Genomic DNA, 17,900 nt, shown 5'->3' on the forward strand with positions numbered 1-17,900 from the left:
TTATCTTTGGTGTTAAAGGTTTTTTTATTTTATGATATCGTTGGTCCTCAAGATTAGTCCCGTACATCAAGTTTAGTCCTTCCGTTGTAAGTCTTTTGTTGGTGTGACATGTATGTGGAGCTTATATTTATCTAATTGTTTAAAACTTCAAATCCATTTGAAAGAAAAAAAATATATTTAAAGTGCACCTATCTCTTCCAATTACACTTTGTAAGCCCAACCGTTAACACACAAAAAGGTCGAGAGCCCAAACCAAAACCAAAACCGGACATGAAACACAATTCTAGGGGAAAATAATTTACAAGTTCGATTGATTCTGAAGCTATCTGGCTTTATCAAAATGGTTGTGAGCATGAGTTCATCGAATGCATATTGAACAATGATCCTACGTGAATGGAGTTTGAAGGGTTATTGATTTCTGGCACAACAGATGTTAATGGTTTCTTTATCCCTTTTCCGTGTAGATTACCAATTGCAAGTTATTATCGCTCACCCAAATTCAATGACAAATTTTCTTTATTAAAAAAAAAAAAAAATCAGTGACAAATTCCTCCTTGGTTCGGAGATAGAATGTGACATCAACTATTTCATCCCAGAAAGAAACCATTGTTTCTCCAACTTTCTTCTTCTTGAAATAGGGGGATTTAATTTTAGAATTATTCGTAATCATGAGATAATATCATATTGTCTATCTATCTATCTATCTCGAGCATGGAATTCCGATTATATACCCTTATAACATCTAATAAATTGAATAATGCTCTTTGAAATGGAGGGCAATATAATAATTATATGACAAGTTTAATAGAAAAAGAGTTCACATATTCTAGGACTTCGGTATCAACAAGTCTTTGATTATTATTGTCATCCCCTAAAATAAATCATGCACATTATATTCTTCCAATGGAGGCCTATATTTTATTTTATTTTATGGTTGAAGGAAAGGATATTCCATTAACATAATAAAATACAAACAGGCCCAATACAAAAAACAAAACAAAAAACAAAAGCACAACCCAACAAAATAAAAGCCCAACCATAATACACATACTTTAGGCCCAACATAACAAAAAACCCTAAGACACACACAACCCTAAAATCACACCCAAGAACTAAGTAGCCGCAGCCGCTGCCACCCGATCTGCCGTTGAGGCCTATATATAATGCTATTATCAGCTCCTTCGAGAGAAAGTAAAAAGAAAGAACAACCAGACTTGTTTTTAATTGGATTGGAGAGAGTGAGGGGAATGGCAAGATCATCGTCCATTGGAGATTCGAATGAAACCATCAGGTCGAGGAGCAAGAGAGCTCGTGAAGATGAAAGATACTTTAACTTCGATGATCTTATTGGAGCAGAAGAGGAAGAGGAAGAGCCAAATAATGGACCACAAGTACATGAACAGCAGGAAGGGTCTCATGTTGTCGTTACCCTAAACGATCCAGAATTATTTGATTGCCCTATTTGCTATGAACCCTTGACCATCCCTGTCTACCAATGTGACCAAAATGGCCACATAGCTTGCTCCTCCTGCCGCACCAAAATTAACAACAAATGTCCCTCCTGTTCCAGGTTCATCAGGTTCAATCGTTGCCGAGCAATCGAGAAGGCTCTAGAATCAATCACAACATCCTGCCAAAACTTGCAGTATGGATGCAAAAAATCTTTGACTTTCGATAAGAAAGGTCCACATCAAAAGGCATGTGTGCATTCACCTTGCTCTTGCCCCCGTTTATATTGCAACTTTGTCTCTTCAGCCAAGCAGGTATACCGACACTTCACCAGTAGCCATGAGATTTCCGCAGCAACACGATTCAAGTTCAACAACAGTTTTCCTGTTTTACTAAATGCTGGCAACAACTTTCGTGTTCTTCAAGAAAAAAATGATGGTACATTATTTATCCTCAAGAACCATTATGTTGAAGGTCTAGGAAATGTAGTGACAATTAGTTGTATACAACCAGTCTTCATGAGCGGCTTCTTCTATGAGCTTGCTACGAAAGCGAAAAAAGGTTCTCTCAGATATCAGTCTTTCACAAGGGGCACTCCAAGCCGGCAGGTAATTGATGACGGCCCTCCTAAAACCGGGTTACTTTTAATCCCATGTGATTTTATCACTTCTGATGGACAGCTCAAGATGGATATCTGCATATGGCCTAAACTTTCCAGTATTCTACGAAATTAGCCATGTTTCTTAACAGAAGTTGCAGGATATGCACGGGACAGGAATTTACCGCATCTAATACAAGGCATGCATAGCCTTGTGATTTTTTTCTTGTCCTCCCCCAATTATTAGTTGGTTATTTTTTTATACATTGAAGGTGAATATGTTTTTGCTTCTTCTGCGTGCCAACATTAAGAACTCAGTTTGATGAAAAAAATAAATAAGTTTAAAGCAAGTATTTGCTGTTGAGGTTTTAATTAATCAACTATATGCATTTTTAGTAGCTTGGACTTAATGTTTACAAAAAAAAATCAGGATGGGAGTTCCTATTGTCTATTTGTATATGTCTTCGTCGCAGTTAGGCTAATCGAGAAGACTAAGTTGAAACTTTGAGACTGATCTACAAGAAATGTCCTATAGAGTAATGTTGCATTCCTAAGAGGACACAAATTAATGTGCAAACAACCAATTAAAAATACCCGCAAGTGCACGAATCTATCGAAGTATAGATTATGTAAGTACGGGGTCGATCCCACGAAGAACTTGTCGGCTTCCTATAAGTTCTAATTTGAGTACATAAAGAACACTTATTTAACACACCACAAATGCACAAATGAAAGAGGGAAACTAGAAATGAGTAAAGAAGTGTAAAAGAAATGGAACAACACAAGAAAACTAGAGAAAAACACAAACAGCACTTTCTATCGCCATTTTATCACCTGTGAACAGTGCCGTGAACAGTGAACAGTGACATGAACAGTGCCGTGAACAGTGAACAGTGACATGAACAGTGCCGTGAACAGTGAACAGTGACGACCGGTCGCGTGAACAGTGACGACCGGTCGTTTTTCGGCAGAGTCGAAATTTCAATAAACGTGTGATGAGCGACCGGTCGTGAACAGTAACGACCGGTCGTTTTTGGGCAGATTCGTTTCTCTGTTTTTCAATTTCGACGTCTGTCCAGTGTTTTGCCTATAACTTTCCAACCGTACGTCGAAAATTCACGTTCTTTATACGGTTGGATTCAGAACAGAAAATGCAAGAACACAGCGCGGACCAAAAGTCCAAAACAATTACGGAAACAAATAAAATTCAGTATCAAAGACACACCACGTATCAAACACACAACTCACACACACATTGGGGGGGGGGGTTTTGATTTGTTTCAAGTGACCTATTTCTATTGCATGAAAGTAAATGGACTTTGAATTTAAATGAGAAAGGCAGAGATGAAATATCAAAGAGTGGAATTAAAAAGTAACAAACACTAGGGTTTCGGAATCCACCCTAAACAATTCTACCCAAGTTCATGAATACTCAAGTGATGAACTCTAAACGTGTTGATGAAAATGTTCGCAATCAAGGCCATGGGTCGTGGCTCAAGACGCATTGATTCTCTCTAATATACGTAAAGTGCATGGTTCGTGCTACAATACTTGTGCCCTCCCCATAACCGAACCTAGGTATGGTTCGTACTTTGATTCAATTACAAGGAGAACCCATTAAGTTCAAAGAGAATATGAACATCACAAGAATCCTAATAGCATGGTGTTTACATTAGGTATTCAAGAAACCAATTCACATGGATGATTCTTACTTCATCCATTTATTGCTTAGGATAACATGAAGATACACATAATCCCAACAATCTCAAGAAGCATGCTTTCAAAGATGATCAATCAAAGAAGAACATACATCAAGGATAGATTAATTTGGTGAATTGGAATTCATCAACAATATCTAGAAATTCATACACTCAAGCATCAAAACAAAAAGGTAATCATGTTTAGGGCTTCAACCTAAGCCCTAGCTATGGAGTTTAGTTCCTCATAATCATTTCAAACACAAATTCAAAATGAAATTAGAAAGAGTTTACAGATTTTCAGAAAATGATGAAAGCTTCAAGATCATCAATGGTGGAAGTCTTCTTCTCCACTTTTCTTGACTGCACCTTGGCTTTCTCCTAGCTCCAAGCTCCAAAATCTGCTCTCAATTGTGTAGAATCTGGAATAGCCTGATTTCCCACGATCAAAAGGCTCCCAATATCAGATTGCAATTTTGACTTCTCCTCCCTCTCTCCTCCTTTCCAGCTTTTACCTTTTAATATAAAACTACCACCTTTGATAAAGCCTTAGCCCATTGTCCCCTTGCCATGATGGAGCTTTGACTTCACAAAGATGCCAAAAGCTCAGAAAATATCTATTTTACAAATGTAATTCCTTGTTACCAAGAGTTATGGTAACAAGAAGTTAAGATGACACAAGGGAGGTAAAAGCTGGCCAAATCCGGATTTCCAGAACTGTGGTAACATGATGGATTGGTTGGATAGGCAATACTTGTCCAATGGAGCTCAAATTTGGATATGTTGTAGTTAACATCCATTGGAACAAGTCTCATGAAGATCATGACCTCATCCGAGCACCAGAGCATGTTGATCCCAGGCCAAGAAGTTGACCTACGAAAATGAACAAAAACAGAATTTATAACTAATAATGCACTTTTAGCTCATTTTCATCCCAACCAAGGCAAAATCTAAGAAAACACAAAAAGGAAGTAAAAAGCTATAAAATGTCAAGAACTAACTCAAAATAGTGGGTGAATAACATGAAAAATCATGTGTAAAAATGAACCGAACAAGTAACAGAAACACCAACCCCTCACACACACATTCACCACTTTAGCGGCTGCATGCATACTGCAAATTTGGAAAACATTGAATTTCATAACTTTGCTTGGAGTCAATTATCGAATCATGATCTGAAAAGGGGTGGTTTTCATCTTCTTAGCCAAAATGTGACATGAGCCATTAAATTTGAATTTGATGTTTTGGATTTGAAATCTCCCTTGGAGAAAGGGATTTAAATATTCTCTAGGACTTTTCGAATTCTAGAAAATTGTTTATATATTCCAGGACGTTTCGTTTATCGAATTCTTGATTCTTGGCTTCCCAAAAAAAAAGAAAAGAATAAAATAAGCAAAAAAGGATCTTGCACATGAGGCCTGTATATGATTGAAAAAGAAATGCCAACGGATCCAGGATTTGAAAATAGGGTGGGCTAAATTTATCTTAACAGAAAAAAGTAAATGTTGTTCTCTAGGAATGTGTGTTTTATGAAAAAGGCTGAGTAATAAATATTAATTAACTAAAGAAAAAAAAAGATTTTCTGTGGGTGAGATCACTGGGATGGAGTGTGTGGAGGTGTGCTTTGGTGGGCTCAGTTTTAATATTGGACTATAAAATATCAAGTCACCCAGGCTATAGCCCATGTTAGCATGGACGTAGGTCCGTCCCTAGCCAAGAGTCTCTCTGTTATGATTGAGGCTTGTATATAACGCTACATATTGCATTATTCTTGTTTAGTATCAACTCCATTGAGATAAATTTTCCATCTGAAAACGACAAAACAACCAGAGTTGTTTACTACATTAGAGAGATAGGAATGGCAAGGTCCCCGTCCAGTGATGATGATTATGACATGCCCCTTTGCTTTAGGATCCGGCCTGCATCGTTACGTACGTGGAGATTCAGATGAACAAGTTAACATCAGGCGCATGCATAAGAGAGCTCGACTGAATCCTTCCTCGACCTCAGGTATCCATCTTAATGGATGAGGAAGAGGTGGAAGAGGTCGAACAAGAAGAAAGTGGTCAATCTGAAGAAGAAGTTGGTGGAGAAAGTGAAGAAGAAGTTGGTAGAGAAAGTGAAGAAGAAAGAAACGACAATGATCATATCAAAGATGAAGGGCAGGAAGGGTCTCACTCTCATGTTGTCATAACCCTAACCGATCCAGAAGTATTTGATTACCCTATTTGCTTTGAACCCTTGACAATCCCTGTCTACCAATGTGACCATAATGGGCACATAGCTTGCTCCTCCTGCTGCACAAAATCAACAACAAATGTCCCTCCTGTTCTGGGTCTATAGGATTCTATCGCTGCCATGCCATCGAGAAGGCTCTTGAATCTGTCACAATATCGTGCCAAAACATTCATTATGGGTGCAAAGAATCTGTGGCTTTCCATAAAAAAGGTGATTGATAAGTCTATATTTTATGCCCTCTTTGCTTATTTATTTGTAAATTTTCTTGGATTAAATTGGTTGTTTTAATTGGTTTAGTGAGATTTGTGAAGGAATTGTGAAATAGGAGAAAGTGTGCTAAAAAGGGCAAGAAGATGAAGATTGAAGTTTAATTAAAAAGAAGCCAAGTCATTCCTTTTGTTGCAAGGAATGTCGTCAAATTTCCTAGTTCAAGATGGTTCAAGTCTTATCAAGTCAAACAAGGAGAAATAAAGAAGACCTTATATTAGAAGGAATCCTATTTTTTATTTATAACAATTGTAATTATACCTTAGGTAGGATTTCTAGGGGTTTTATAAATAGGGAGTTTAGGTCATTGTTAAAGGGATCCTTTACCCATCATCCATCCGTCACCCTCCATCAACTACCATCAAAATTCCTACATATTCAGACTCATAGCCAAAATACTCAAAGGAGAGAGAGTTTTAGAGAGACAAAGAAGACGACCTGGAGCTAGAGTTGCTGTTGTGCAGAGATCAAATCTTCAATTGGTTTTTTCTTTCCTATGACACTGTTTATCATGGTTTTTATTAAAGTTGTCATGAACTAATTTCTTTTTGCTAGGGCTACGATGTAGCCTAGCCATGAATACTCAATTACTTTAGTCAATGTTAATTCCAAGTATTTTTTCATGTTGAGTATCTATTACCATGCTTAATGCTTTGAATGTTTGGCCAACATTTAATTGTTTTGATGCTAAATTGACGATAGGGATATCCAATTTGGGGTTGCTTCTTGTACTAGATGCCATGAGTTACATGATTAGACAGGGATGTTTTTCATGACTTATGTGGTTGTTTTGTAGGTTTTCCAAGGAGTTTAATAGGTTCTTATTATCTTAATTCCATCACTAGGGATAGAGTGGGTTGGTAATAAGGATACTTTTGGTGTAACCAGGGATGGAGTATCAAATAAAATAGGGAAAATCAACTGTCAACGTGGAGAATAATTAGGATTAACATGCTAAGGGAATTGGGTAGAATTGGCTATGGTGAAATCGGAAGCTCTAGTGCTCTCATAACTTGAATCTCACTATTTTATTTTTCTAAGCTTGTTTTTATTCATTGTTTTAGTTAATTAATCAATCAAAATCTCATAATTCAATTGTTCAAATAAAGTCTTGGGTTAATCACAATTGGTACTTAGTAAATTAAATCACTCTTCGTGGGAACGACACTTCACTTATCACTGTATTACTTGTGCGGATTGTGCGCATGCAATAAATTCACAACAGTGAACATCAAAAGGCATGTGTGTGTTCACCTTGCTCTTGCCCCCATTTATCTTGAAACTTTGTCTCTTCAACTGAGCAGCTATACCAACACTTCAGCAGTAGCCATGTGAATTCTGCAACACAGGTACTCCGACAGTGTTCCTGTTTCATTAAATGCCAGTGACAAATTTCTTGTTCTTCAAGAAAAAAATAATGGTACATTATTTATCCTCAAGAACCATCATGTTGAAGATCTAGGAAATGCAATGACAATTACTTGTGTACAACCTGGCTTCATGGAGGGCTTCTTCTTTGAGCTTTATGCGAAAACCGAGAAAAATTATCTCATATTACAGAGTTTCGCAATGAACACCCCAAGCCTGCATCTTATTGATGATAGCCCTCCTAGAACCGGGTTTCTTTTAATTCCTTGTGGGTTTATCAGTCCTGGTGGCCAGTGTTGCGTAGATTTCAGCTGCACCAAAATGGATTCAGCTGCATCCTCAACTTGTGATACTCGCAAGTGCACGAACCGTTGGTAGTTTAGCGTATGTAAGTGCGAGGTCGATTCCACAGGGATTGGTGATTGAATGATCCAATTCAGTTTTCCTACACAAAACAAAAACAAAAACAAAGAACATGAAAGAAGGAAGAAAATAAGAAAGTAACTCAAGCAAATAAGTTCCCAAGTTCAATTTAGATTAATGGATTGATTCTAGCTAAAGTATGATTAAGCCATGGTGTTTGGTCATAACCTTGTGTTCCTAATTCCCTAATTTGATCATTTGTTGTCTAACCTAAAATTAAGCATTAGGAACCCATTAAGCATAGAAGAACAATTTAAACAACCAAGCATGTATCTAATTCCTGTTGTCGAATGTCCATACATACTCTTCCTATTCATAGTTCAATTCGAATTAAAGCATGGTGTCTACTCTTAATTCAAACCAAGATAGCTAATATGCAAGCCTAAATGGTGATCAATCATTCAAACTAGCATATTAACTTATAAGCATAATGAATAAGAACAAAAACCATAATTGAAACTTGGAAACTAATCAAACTTGAAACTAAAGAAAAGAATTTACATAATGAAAAGTAAAGTGGAACTAAGAAAAACTTAAGGAGAATTTCAGCACAAATATTTCATTACTACAATTGAAAACTAGAAAATGAAACTAAGAGAATTTGAGGAAGAGAAGGGAAGGGAGCTCTAGAGAAGTGTTTGAGAGCTCCCCCCCTTGGGGTGTGTTTACAAGCTTAGAGAACATCCCTATTTATAGGCCTAGGGGAAGTGAAAATCTGAATTCAATATGGCTAATGCATACAACACTTGTATTATAAAATCTGAATTGGTTGATGCACTTGAATTAGAAAATCTGAATTGGTTGATGCACTTCACCAATAAATCCCACCAGCAGCCCTAGCTAATCTTCATGTCACCATGACCAAGCTTCCAACCAGCTCAATAGCTCATGCCTAGCTCACCATGACCAAGCTTCCAACCAGCTCATCCTGAGGTCAGCATGACCAGCAACTTCAAGGGCTTACGAATTGGGCTAGGCTGAATCAAATGAAGACTTTAAGATGTCCATTGTGAAGTTCAGAATGTGTATGATCCAACCAAAGTATTGGCCCAATCCAAGTTCGGAGGAGGAAGTTAAGGCCGAAACAAATTGCTAACTCGTTTTGCTCGCTGACAAAAATCCATCCTGAGCATGGTTAAGTGTTTGCTAGGTAAAAGACTCCATATTTATCCAATGGGGCTGAATTTTGGATATGTTATAGTATACACCCATTGGAACAACTTTCATGAAGAATGTTGCCTCATCCGAGCTATGTAGGTGGCTGAAACAAAGCTTGCAATATGACCTACGGAACTGGACTGGCAGGGGGCTGTAGCCAAAATGAGTTTGTCTTTAAGCTCTTCTTCCCTTCATCCAAATTAGGCCTTAACATGCTTGAATTGCATGAATTATGCTCTCTTGCTCTTTTGGCCTACAAAACACACAAAGGGAGGCAAATAACTCAAAATTATAAGAAACTAAGCAAAAGAAGTAAGTAAATTTGGGCATGTATATGTATGAAATTATGAGCTTAACACTCCCCCAAACTTAGATTTTGCTAGTCCTCGAGCAAAATAAAAGGAAAACAAAGATAAAAACAAAACAAGAAGTTAACTAAACCACTTTCGTAGGTAACTCGATTGCATTGAGCGTATGCAACAAGCCTTTAAACCTCTAGGCATCCCTAGTAGGAGGAGTTGTGTCTCCTGAGGGTTTAACAGATACGATACCCACAAATGTTTTTCTAACTCTACAAAACAAAGTGGTTAGAAAACTTAATAGATTTGTTAGTGCTTAAGCAAAACAAAAAAACAAAACAAAACAAAACAAAAAAAAACAAAAACATTAACCTTCCAACCGGACAAAAATGTTAAACTTCATAGACATGGCTCAACAAGGAACAAAACAAGCACTAAGGAAGTTCTAAACATTATTCAAGTGCTACCACAATCTCACAAAAATCATGCTCAAGGTGTGTGTGTGTGAAGTAGCCATGAAGATACAGCTCATGCTTCTCAAACAACGATATGAATTCTTGCAAGAATGAACACAAGTTTGCCAAGCTAAACCAAAATCAATAGGACTTTACTCATGGATGTAATGTAATGGTTAGAAAAGGAATGGATATTGAAATACAAAGTCTAAGGAACAAAGTAGAGCATGTCATATAAACAAGATCATTGACATTTGACATGTAAGGCACATAAATTGAATAGCTCACAATACCAGATTTTGCAATTGAATCACTTCACAATTTGATTTTGACATTTACACACTTTGTATAATATTTGGCCCAATTTTGCGGCTCTTTACCCTAGATCACCTTGATTTCTCCTTATATCACCCTAGGGTCGTGACTACATTGGCCACACTTCTTTTCTCTTTTTCTTTTGATTTTTTTTTTTTTATAGCTCATTTATTGCCTTGAATACATTACAATCTCAAATACAATCATACTCTACATGTCCCCTAGATGGTAGGATGTTTAATGGATGATAAGGTGATAGAAAGAAATGGCTAAGTGTTTGGGCACAAAAGGGTTTACAATGGAATATGTATTGTATGGGTTGATGGAGGAAAAAGAAAGAGGCTTAACAAAGATGGCCTAAATCATATCTTAGTTATAAACTTGACATTCCAGTGAATCACACAAGCAAAAATGCATACAATTGGGTAAGACATGCAAGAGTTGTATAATCATGGCTAAAGTGCATAGAAAGCTCAAGCATAATTATGTGAGACTTAGCTAGCAAAAGAATAACATTCACACCTAACACAATGCTTATCAAATTCCTAAGAGCCATATTAGAAGTTAGACTCATGATTCATCATTGGTGTGGGAAGGAAAACTGAAAATGACTTAAAGAAAAGAAACAGAAAAGAAAAACGTGAGGTTTCAAATTGCTGTTCTGTTCAATTTCAACATATAATCTGTTTTGATATGTAACTTTCAAACCACTTGGTCAAATTTAACGTTCTTTATGTCGTTGGATTCAGCATGAAAAAATGAAGAACACAGCACAGACCAAACTTTCAAAACAGTAGCAGAAAAAAAAAATTGTAGCAATGAAGAGGCCTACGTTTTCAAACACAAACACACAAACTAAAAAAACTTTCCAGCACCCCCAAACTTAAATGAAGCATTGTCCTCAATGTTTGAATCCATGTAAAGCATACAATGCACATGAAATCCAGGGTAAAGGAATGAAATGAAAAAAAATAAATAAATAAAAGAAAGAGAGTTTAGAACTTCCCCTTGAAGAGATTAGGTCGAGCGTGATGCATTTGGAGGTCGCGACTTCTCCCACTACTCCACACTTCCTATCTTTGAAGTTGCCATCTCTCTCCATTTTTATTGAGCTATTTACATTGCTAAAACAAACACACACAAAAACTTGAAACGGAATTAAAGGATTACGAAATATAAAAAAAAAACTAAAAATGAAAAGGAAAAATCAACACAAGTCCAATTCCATGCTTCAAAGCAACAAGCACCAATGGGTTGTGTAAGCTGGGACTTAAACCCAGTTCTCTTGCTTGTTGGGCAATTGTCCTTTTCTGTTGGACTACAAACACAACTTGTCCATTAACGTCATTAACTTTAAAACTTGAAATTGTCCAGTTAAGAAAAAAAATAATAATAATAAAGTAGGAAAGCCAAATAGAATCAAACAATGTTACCGATCCCCGGCAACGGCGCCAAAAACTTGTTGCGTAGATTTCAGCTGCACCAAAATGGATTCAGCTGCATCCTCAACTTGTGATACTCGCAAGTGCACGAACCGTTGGTAGTTTAGCGTATGTAAGTGCGAGGTCGATTCCACAGGGATTGGTGATTGAATGATCCAATTCAGTTTTCCTACACAAAACAAAAACAAAAACAAAGAACATGAAAGAAGGAAGAAAATAAGAAAGTAACTCAAGCAAATAAGTTCCCAAGTTCAATTTAGATTAATGGATTGATTCTAGCTAAAGTATGATTAAGCCATGGTGTTTGGTCATAACCTTGTGTTCCTAATTCCCTAATTTGATCATTTGTTGTCTAACCTAAAATTAAGCATTAGGAACCCATTAAGCATAGAAGAACAATTTAAACAACCAAGCATGTATCTAATTCCTGTTGTCGAATGTCCATACATACTCTTCCTATTCATAGTTCAATTCGAATTAAAGAAAAGAATTTACATAATGAAAAGTAAAGTGGAACTAAGAAAAACTTAAGGAGAATTTCAGAACAAATATTTCATTACTACAATTGAAAACTAGAAAATGAAACTAAGAGAATTTGAGGAAGAGAAGGGAAGGGAGCTCTAGAGAAGTGTTTGAGAGCTCCCCCCCTTGGGGTGTGTTTACAAGCTTAGAGAACATCCCTATTTATAGGCCTAGGGGAAGTGAAAATCTGAATTCAATATGGCTAATGCATACAACACTTGTATTATAAAATCTGAATTGGTTGATGCACTTGAATTAGAAAATATGAATTGGTTGATGCACTTCACCAATAAATCCCACCAGCAGCCCTAGCTCATCTTTATGTCACCATGACCAAGCTTCCAACCAGCTCAATAGCTCATGCCTAGCTCACCATGACCAAGCTTCCAACCAGCTCATCCTGAGGTCAGCATGACCAGCAACTTCAAGGGCTTACGAATTGGGCTAGGCTGAATCAAATGAAGACTTTAAGATGTCCATTGTGAAGTTCAGAATGTGTATGATCCAACCACACAAGTATTGGCCCAATCCAAGCTCGGAGGAGGAAGTTAAGGCCGAAACAAATTGCTAACTCGTTTTGCTCGCTGACAAAAATCCATCCTGAGAATGGTTAAGTGTTTGCTAGGTAACAGACTCCATATTTATCCAATGGGGCTGAAGTTTGGATATGTTATAGTATACACCCATTGGAACAACTTTCATGAAGAATGTTGCCTCATCCGAGCTATGTAGGTTGCTGAAACAAAGCTTGCAATATGACCTACGGAACTGGACTGGCAGGGGGCTGTAGCCAAAATGAGTTTGTCTTTAAGCTCTTCTTCCCTTCATCCAAATTAGGCCTTAACATGCTTGAATTGCATGAATTATGCTCTCTTGCTCTTTTGGCCTACAAAACACACAAAGGGAGGCAAATAACTCAAAATTATAAGAAACTAAGCAAAAGAAGTAAGTAAATTTGGGCATGTATATGTATGAAATTATGAGCTTAACAGCCAGCTTAAGATGGAACTTTGCATATGGCCGAAAGGTATCCTTCCTTTGTAGGGTATGGTGTTTTGGCATGGGACAAGATTGTTCGGTAATACAAGGCTGCAGCCTTCTTGTTCTTCTCCTCGTTATTAGTTGGTTCTGTTTTTATACATTTTGAGTGAATATGTTTTGCTTCTTCCTGCCAACTTGAAGAACTTAGAATTTTGATTCGGGTTTAAATTTGTAATGAATGCGTATTTACTAGCTTGGACTCAACTCTATATTAATTTGTTTACCGAACTTTTTGTATGTATCTTGCATTTTGTAGTTAATTTCCCCAGGGTTTCTTTCCTCCCAATGTAACCGAAAAAAAGAAGAAGGTTTTGTTGCCCCTTCATATTCCAGGACCATTGCCTTAAAGTGTATCTCCCATTATGTTTGAAATTTTGATTTAATCCAAGGTAGTAAGCCTCCTTGATGATGTAAATATTTACTGAATCTTGGCTTAATTATCTGAATTTATTCTTTTAAAATATTAATCAATAAATATAGGTTGCATAGTGTTAGTATTTGTAGAAATTAAGGGGGGAAACAATTTCAATTGATTTTGAAGCGAATTGGCTGTATCAAAATGGTTGTAAACTTCATCAAATACATATTTAACAGTGATACTACATGAATGGGGTTTGAATTCCTTGGCTCTGTCACAACAGACGCTAATGGTTTCTTCTTGAGAATTTTATTTCTCATGGGCTACCTTCTTTTCCGGTTTAATTTTGAGATAAGCATTATAATAAAATCATTATCTTTCTTTGATTAATAAATTATTTCCTATGTATCTATCTATACTATTATTAAAAAAGAGTCCTCGAGCATGGAATTCCGTTCACACCCTTTTAACATTAAATAAAGGAAAATACTATGTAAGTATGAGCTCCTGCATTCCTGCTAATTATAGTGTGACATGTATGCATGAGCTCCTGCATACTGCAAATTTGGAAAACATTGAATTTCATAACTTTGCTTGGAACTAAGAGAATCAACATATACAAGTTTCTTTATATAAAATCTTAGAGTGCTGCTATTTCCACCCCATGTACTATTTCCCCACCTTATCTTCAAAATTTGAAAGACAACTTTACAAAGTGCTTCTATTTCATTTATAGAGATAACATATCATTCCCCTAGTTATCATCGTACAGTATCCATACAAACGGAGTTTCTAAAGTCTGCCTACTCACACACAAAAATAGCTAGTTTAATACGACAAGATAACATAGCTATCTTAACCTCACTAACAGAACACTATAGCCGCGCGGCTGTTCTTTTTGCGTGACAATTTTGTCAGATTATTTTAGGGTTTAGGGCTAAAATACCACTTTAGCCCATTGAACTATAGTTATTTCTTCAATTATTTTATTTATACAAGTGATATTGGGGAATGAGAATTTAAATTCTTTCCGATACCTCCTATCGCTTGGCTAGCCCACTTGGCTAGAGTTATTTCTTCAACTTTTAAATATATTCGGCTATACTATTTAAATATATTTGAATTCATGAGAGTCAAAATTTCTGAATATTAAATTCTTTACTATGATTAAAAATGTTGCATTAGATTGTTTAACCATGTTATTTACTCCCTTTTCACTGCAAACCCAAAATGATATTTTGATTAACCAAGTCCAAGTGCCAAAATCATGGTCTCCTCAATGCCAAGAACAATTTTGTTGAGAATTAAGCTGCATACTAAGCTTAAATCAAGCTGCAGATGACAATCCTGCAGATTGATGAAGAAAAGAATGAAGAAATGAAGAACCTTCTATTTTGGGAAATAGCCGTTAGTTGTTCTTCCAATGGCTAGTTTTCTCTCTGTTTTGGGAAATTCTCACATATGTCTTTTTTGTTTGTTTAGACTGTACCTTGATAACAAATTCTAGTCTAGGTGTAAGAGTATCCACAATGAGCTCCCTAAATCACCTCCTTAGACAAATTTTAGGAAGACATTGTAAAAATGCATCTCCAACCATGCTCCCTATCCACCTCCTAAAATAGGGAGTCCTCTAGGAGCTCCTAAATCTGAGGAGATAGAAAGGACTCCTAGTGGCTCCCTATAATTTAATGTTGTCTTATTTAATGAGTATTTCAAACCTTTATTTAATGCTAACTATTTTTTATTTTATTTTTTAATAGAGATGGACCAATCAAAAAAGAGTTATAGCATTTATGACTCTCCAAATTAGGGAGTATGGTTGGAGTTGAAATTTTCTAGAGAGCTCGTAAAATAGCTTTCTTATATTTTTAACTAAATTTTAGCTAAGAAATAGAGAGCATCATTGTGGATGCTCTAAGGATCGTAGGCTCCAATGATTATGTATGGCTGGAGATGAGTCCTTGATACCTAAAATTTAGGATCAGAGCTATTTTGGCAGTATGTGTCATGTATATGGACGAGTGTTTTGGCTCATTTGCTAATCAAAGAAATATACTGTGTCAAACTAAGAGAGTATGAAACTGAAATGTTAATTTCTTATTTTCATTCCTTGTTTTTTCTTTGTATTACAAGCAGGCATATTTATACAAGTAGAAGTACAAGTAGGACAAAATGCCTTGAGCTCCAAACCTTTGAATCCCCAAAGACAAGCCCCCCAAATTACGCAACCAACCTCCCCAAATTCAAGTAGGCTCCTAACGCAACCCCATTAATTAATTAACAAACTAACTAACTCATTAATGAACAAGCAAACAATCTAACTAACACTCCCCCTCAAGTTGGTGCATAGATGTCATCAATGACCAACTTGCCATAAGAGTTGTGAAAAGATTGACAAGAGACTCCCTTTATTAATATGTCTGCATCAAGCTTTTTCTTAATAAAATGTCGATCCACTTCAACATACTGAACATTCTCATTCCCTCTGCTCTATTCTTCCTCTTCTCTGTATACAGATTCTATAAACAATTCTATTTTGGCTCATATAACAAAACCAAAAATCCTCAAACATTGGTCACAGATTCAACAAATTTCACAACCCCTTTTGTATCTGCAGCGAACCAACTGGGTTTGGTCATATTTGGTCGGTTAAAATGATCTAAACCTCATTTAATAACTAAACAAGTCAGCTTTAGATCACTTGAGGCAGCAACCATTGTAATCAAATAAAGGACAAATCACCACCACAAACAACTAGGTGGTACTAACCACAATCATGCAGCAAGATCCAGTCAACGTAGACAAAAGGTCAGAGAGTACTGAGTTCACCACAGGAGGAAAAAAAAGATAAATTAAATTATATAAAATCTAAGTGTTACCAGCAGTTTCTAATCACAGAGACTTTCTTGGACCTACGTAAACTCATTTATGGCATACCTTCTTCTTCAAACTTATATCCCAATCTTCATCCCAGTCAGCATCTCCTTCTTGGATGCCCGGTTGCCAGCCTTATATAAAAGCAAAGAAAAGTTTCAAACGGCCAAATGTAATATAATAACTACAAATATTGCGGCAGTGAAACTATAAAGACAAAAAAAAAGACACTCATGAAACCCTACAGACTTTGAACAAGTTCAATCCATCCTGTTACATGTTTTCTTTTTGACAAACAAATCAGAGAGATTTGCAAGACTACATAAGATTTCCAATGATTTCAGCTTCTAGAAAGACAATGATTTCAGCAGTGAACGGAAATACAACCTTCCGTTCCAAATACCATTTTTTGAAGACTGTTTTCATAGCAGTGCCTAATATAAGGGTCCTTATTGCCCCGATTTCTAGTAGTGAGGAATCGGTATTAGCACTCCAAAAAAGTTATCATGCACTCTTCTTTTATTTTTATCATGGTTCTCGAACATGCACAATTTTGAACCTCAATTAATATTCTCTAATTAGAATATGGAAACTAATAGTTACAGACATTTCTTGAAAAATCAAGTTGATTTCTCTCAACATAGGGATCAAGTTTCCTCCTTTTATTTCATCCCTCTATAATGTTGTTCAGATTTTAATTCGATCCCTTGAATTCTCACCACCTATAAAGAAGGGGTAGATGTCACAAGTGCTTAATGAAGCTCATTAATTATAAGCAGCTTTGGAGATATAGCTTTCCTAAACGAAGCTAGTGTCATGCAGAGGCTAAGCGTGACTGCATTGTCCACTTTGAGTTGAGATAATGGGAGGGCACTACTGGACTCAAATCTTAATAGTGGTACTGTGCCAAACTTGGACTTCGATTAAAATGAACTCCAAACGTGCAATTGATCCACTAAGAAAAAACTATATGAGAACATGATAGTTCAGTCCACTGTGAGAGAAGTGCCCAGACAATAAGATTTGTTTATTTGAAATCCACCATATTCCTTGCAATGCAAAAGACCCATTTGCAGGTTTTAGATGCATACCCATGAAATCCCAAATGAAATAACTATACTTAAAAATAAAGGGGCGTCTAGATTTTCATCCTTAGATAAGATGCTTTTTTTTTATAATTATTAAATCAAGTTTTAGTTACATATATTAGTTTGATTGCATTCATATTCATATATATATATATATATATATATATTAGATGCATACCCATGAAATCCCAAATGAAATAACTATACTTAAAAATAAAGGGGCGTCTAGATTTTCATCCTTAGATAAGATGCTTTTTTTTATAATTATTAAATCAAGTTTTAGCTACATATATTAGTTTGATTGCATT

The 17,900-nt window shown here is 36.2% G+C and overlaps 1 protein-coding gene and 1 pseudogene across 1 annotated transcript; both read left to right on the forward strand.

The window, feature by feature from the left end:
* The first annotated feature begins 1,156 nt into the window (after positions 1–1,156).
* On the forward strand, positions 1,157–2,183 carry LOC110763719 (E3 ubiquitin-protein ligase SINA-like 7). The gene has a single exon (XM_088245864.1). It carries the CDS (start codon positions 1,164–1,166, stop codon positions 2,181–2,183), a length of 1,020 nt encoding a protein of 339 aa, XP_088101990.1. The 5' UTR covers positions 1,157–1,163.
* Positions 2,184–5,766: 3,583 nt separating this feature from the next.
* LOC148292558 (E3 ubiquitin-protein ligase SINA-like 7) lies at positions 5,767–13,275 on the forward strand (annotated as a pseudogene).
* The last annotated feature ends 4,625 nt before the right edge of the window (positions 13,276–17,900 follow it).

This window comes from Prunus avium, chromosome 8 (genome assembly GCF_965620075.1).
Source record: "Prunus avium chromosome 8, drPruAviu1.hap1.1, whole genome shotgun sequence".
Lineage (NCBI taxonomy): Eukaryota > Viridiplantae > Streptophyta > Magnoliopsida > Rosales > Rosaceae > Prunus > Prunus avium.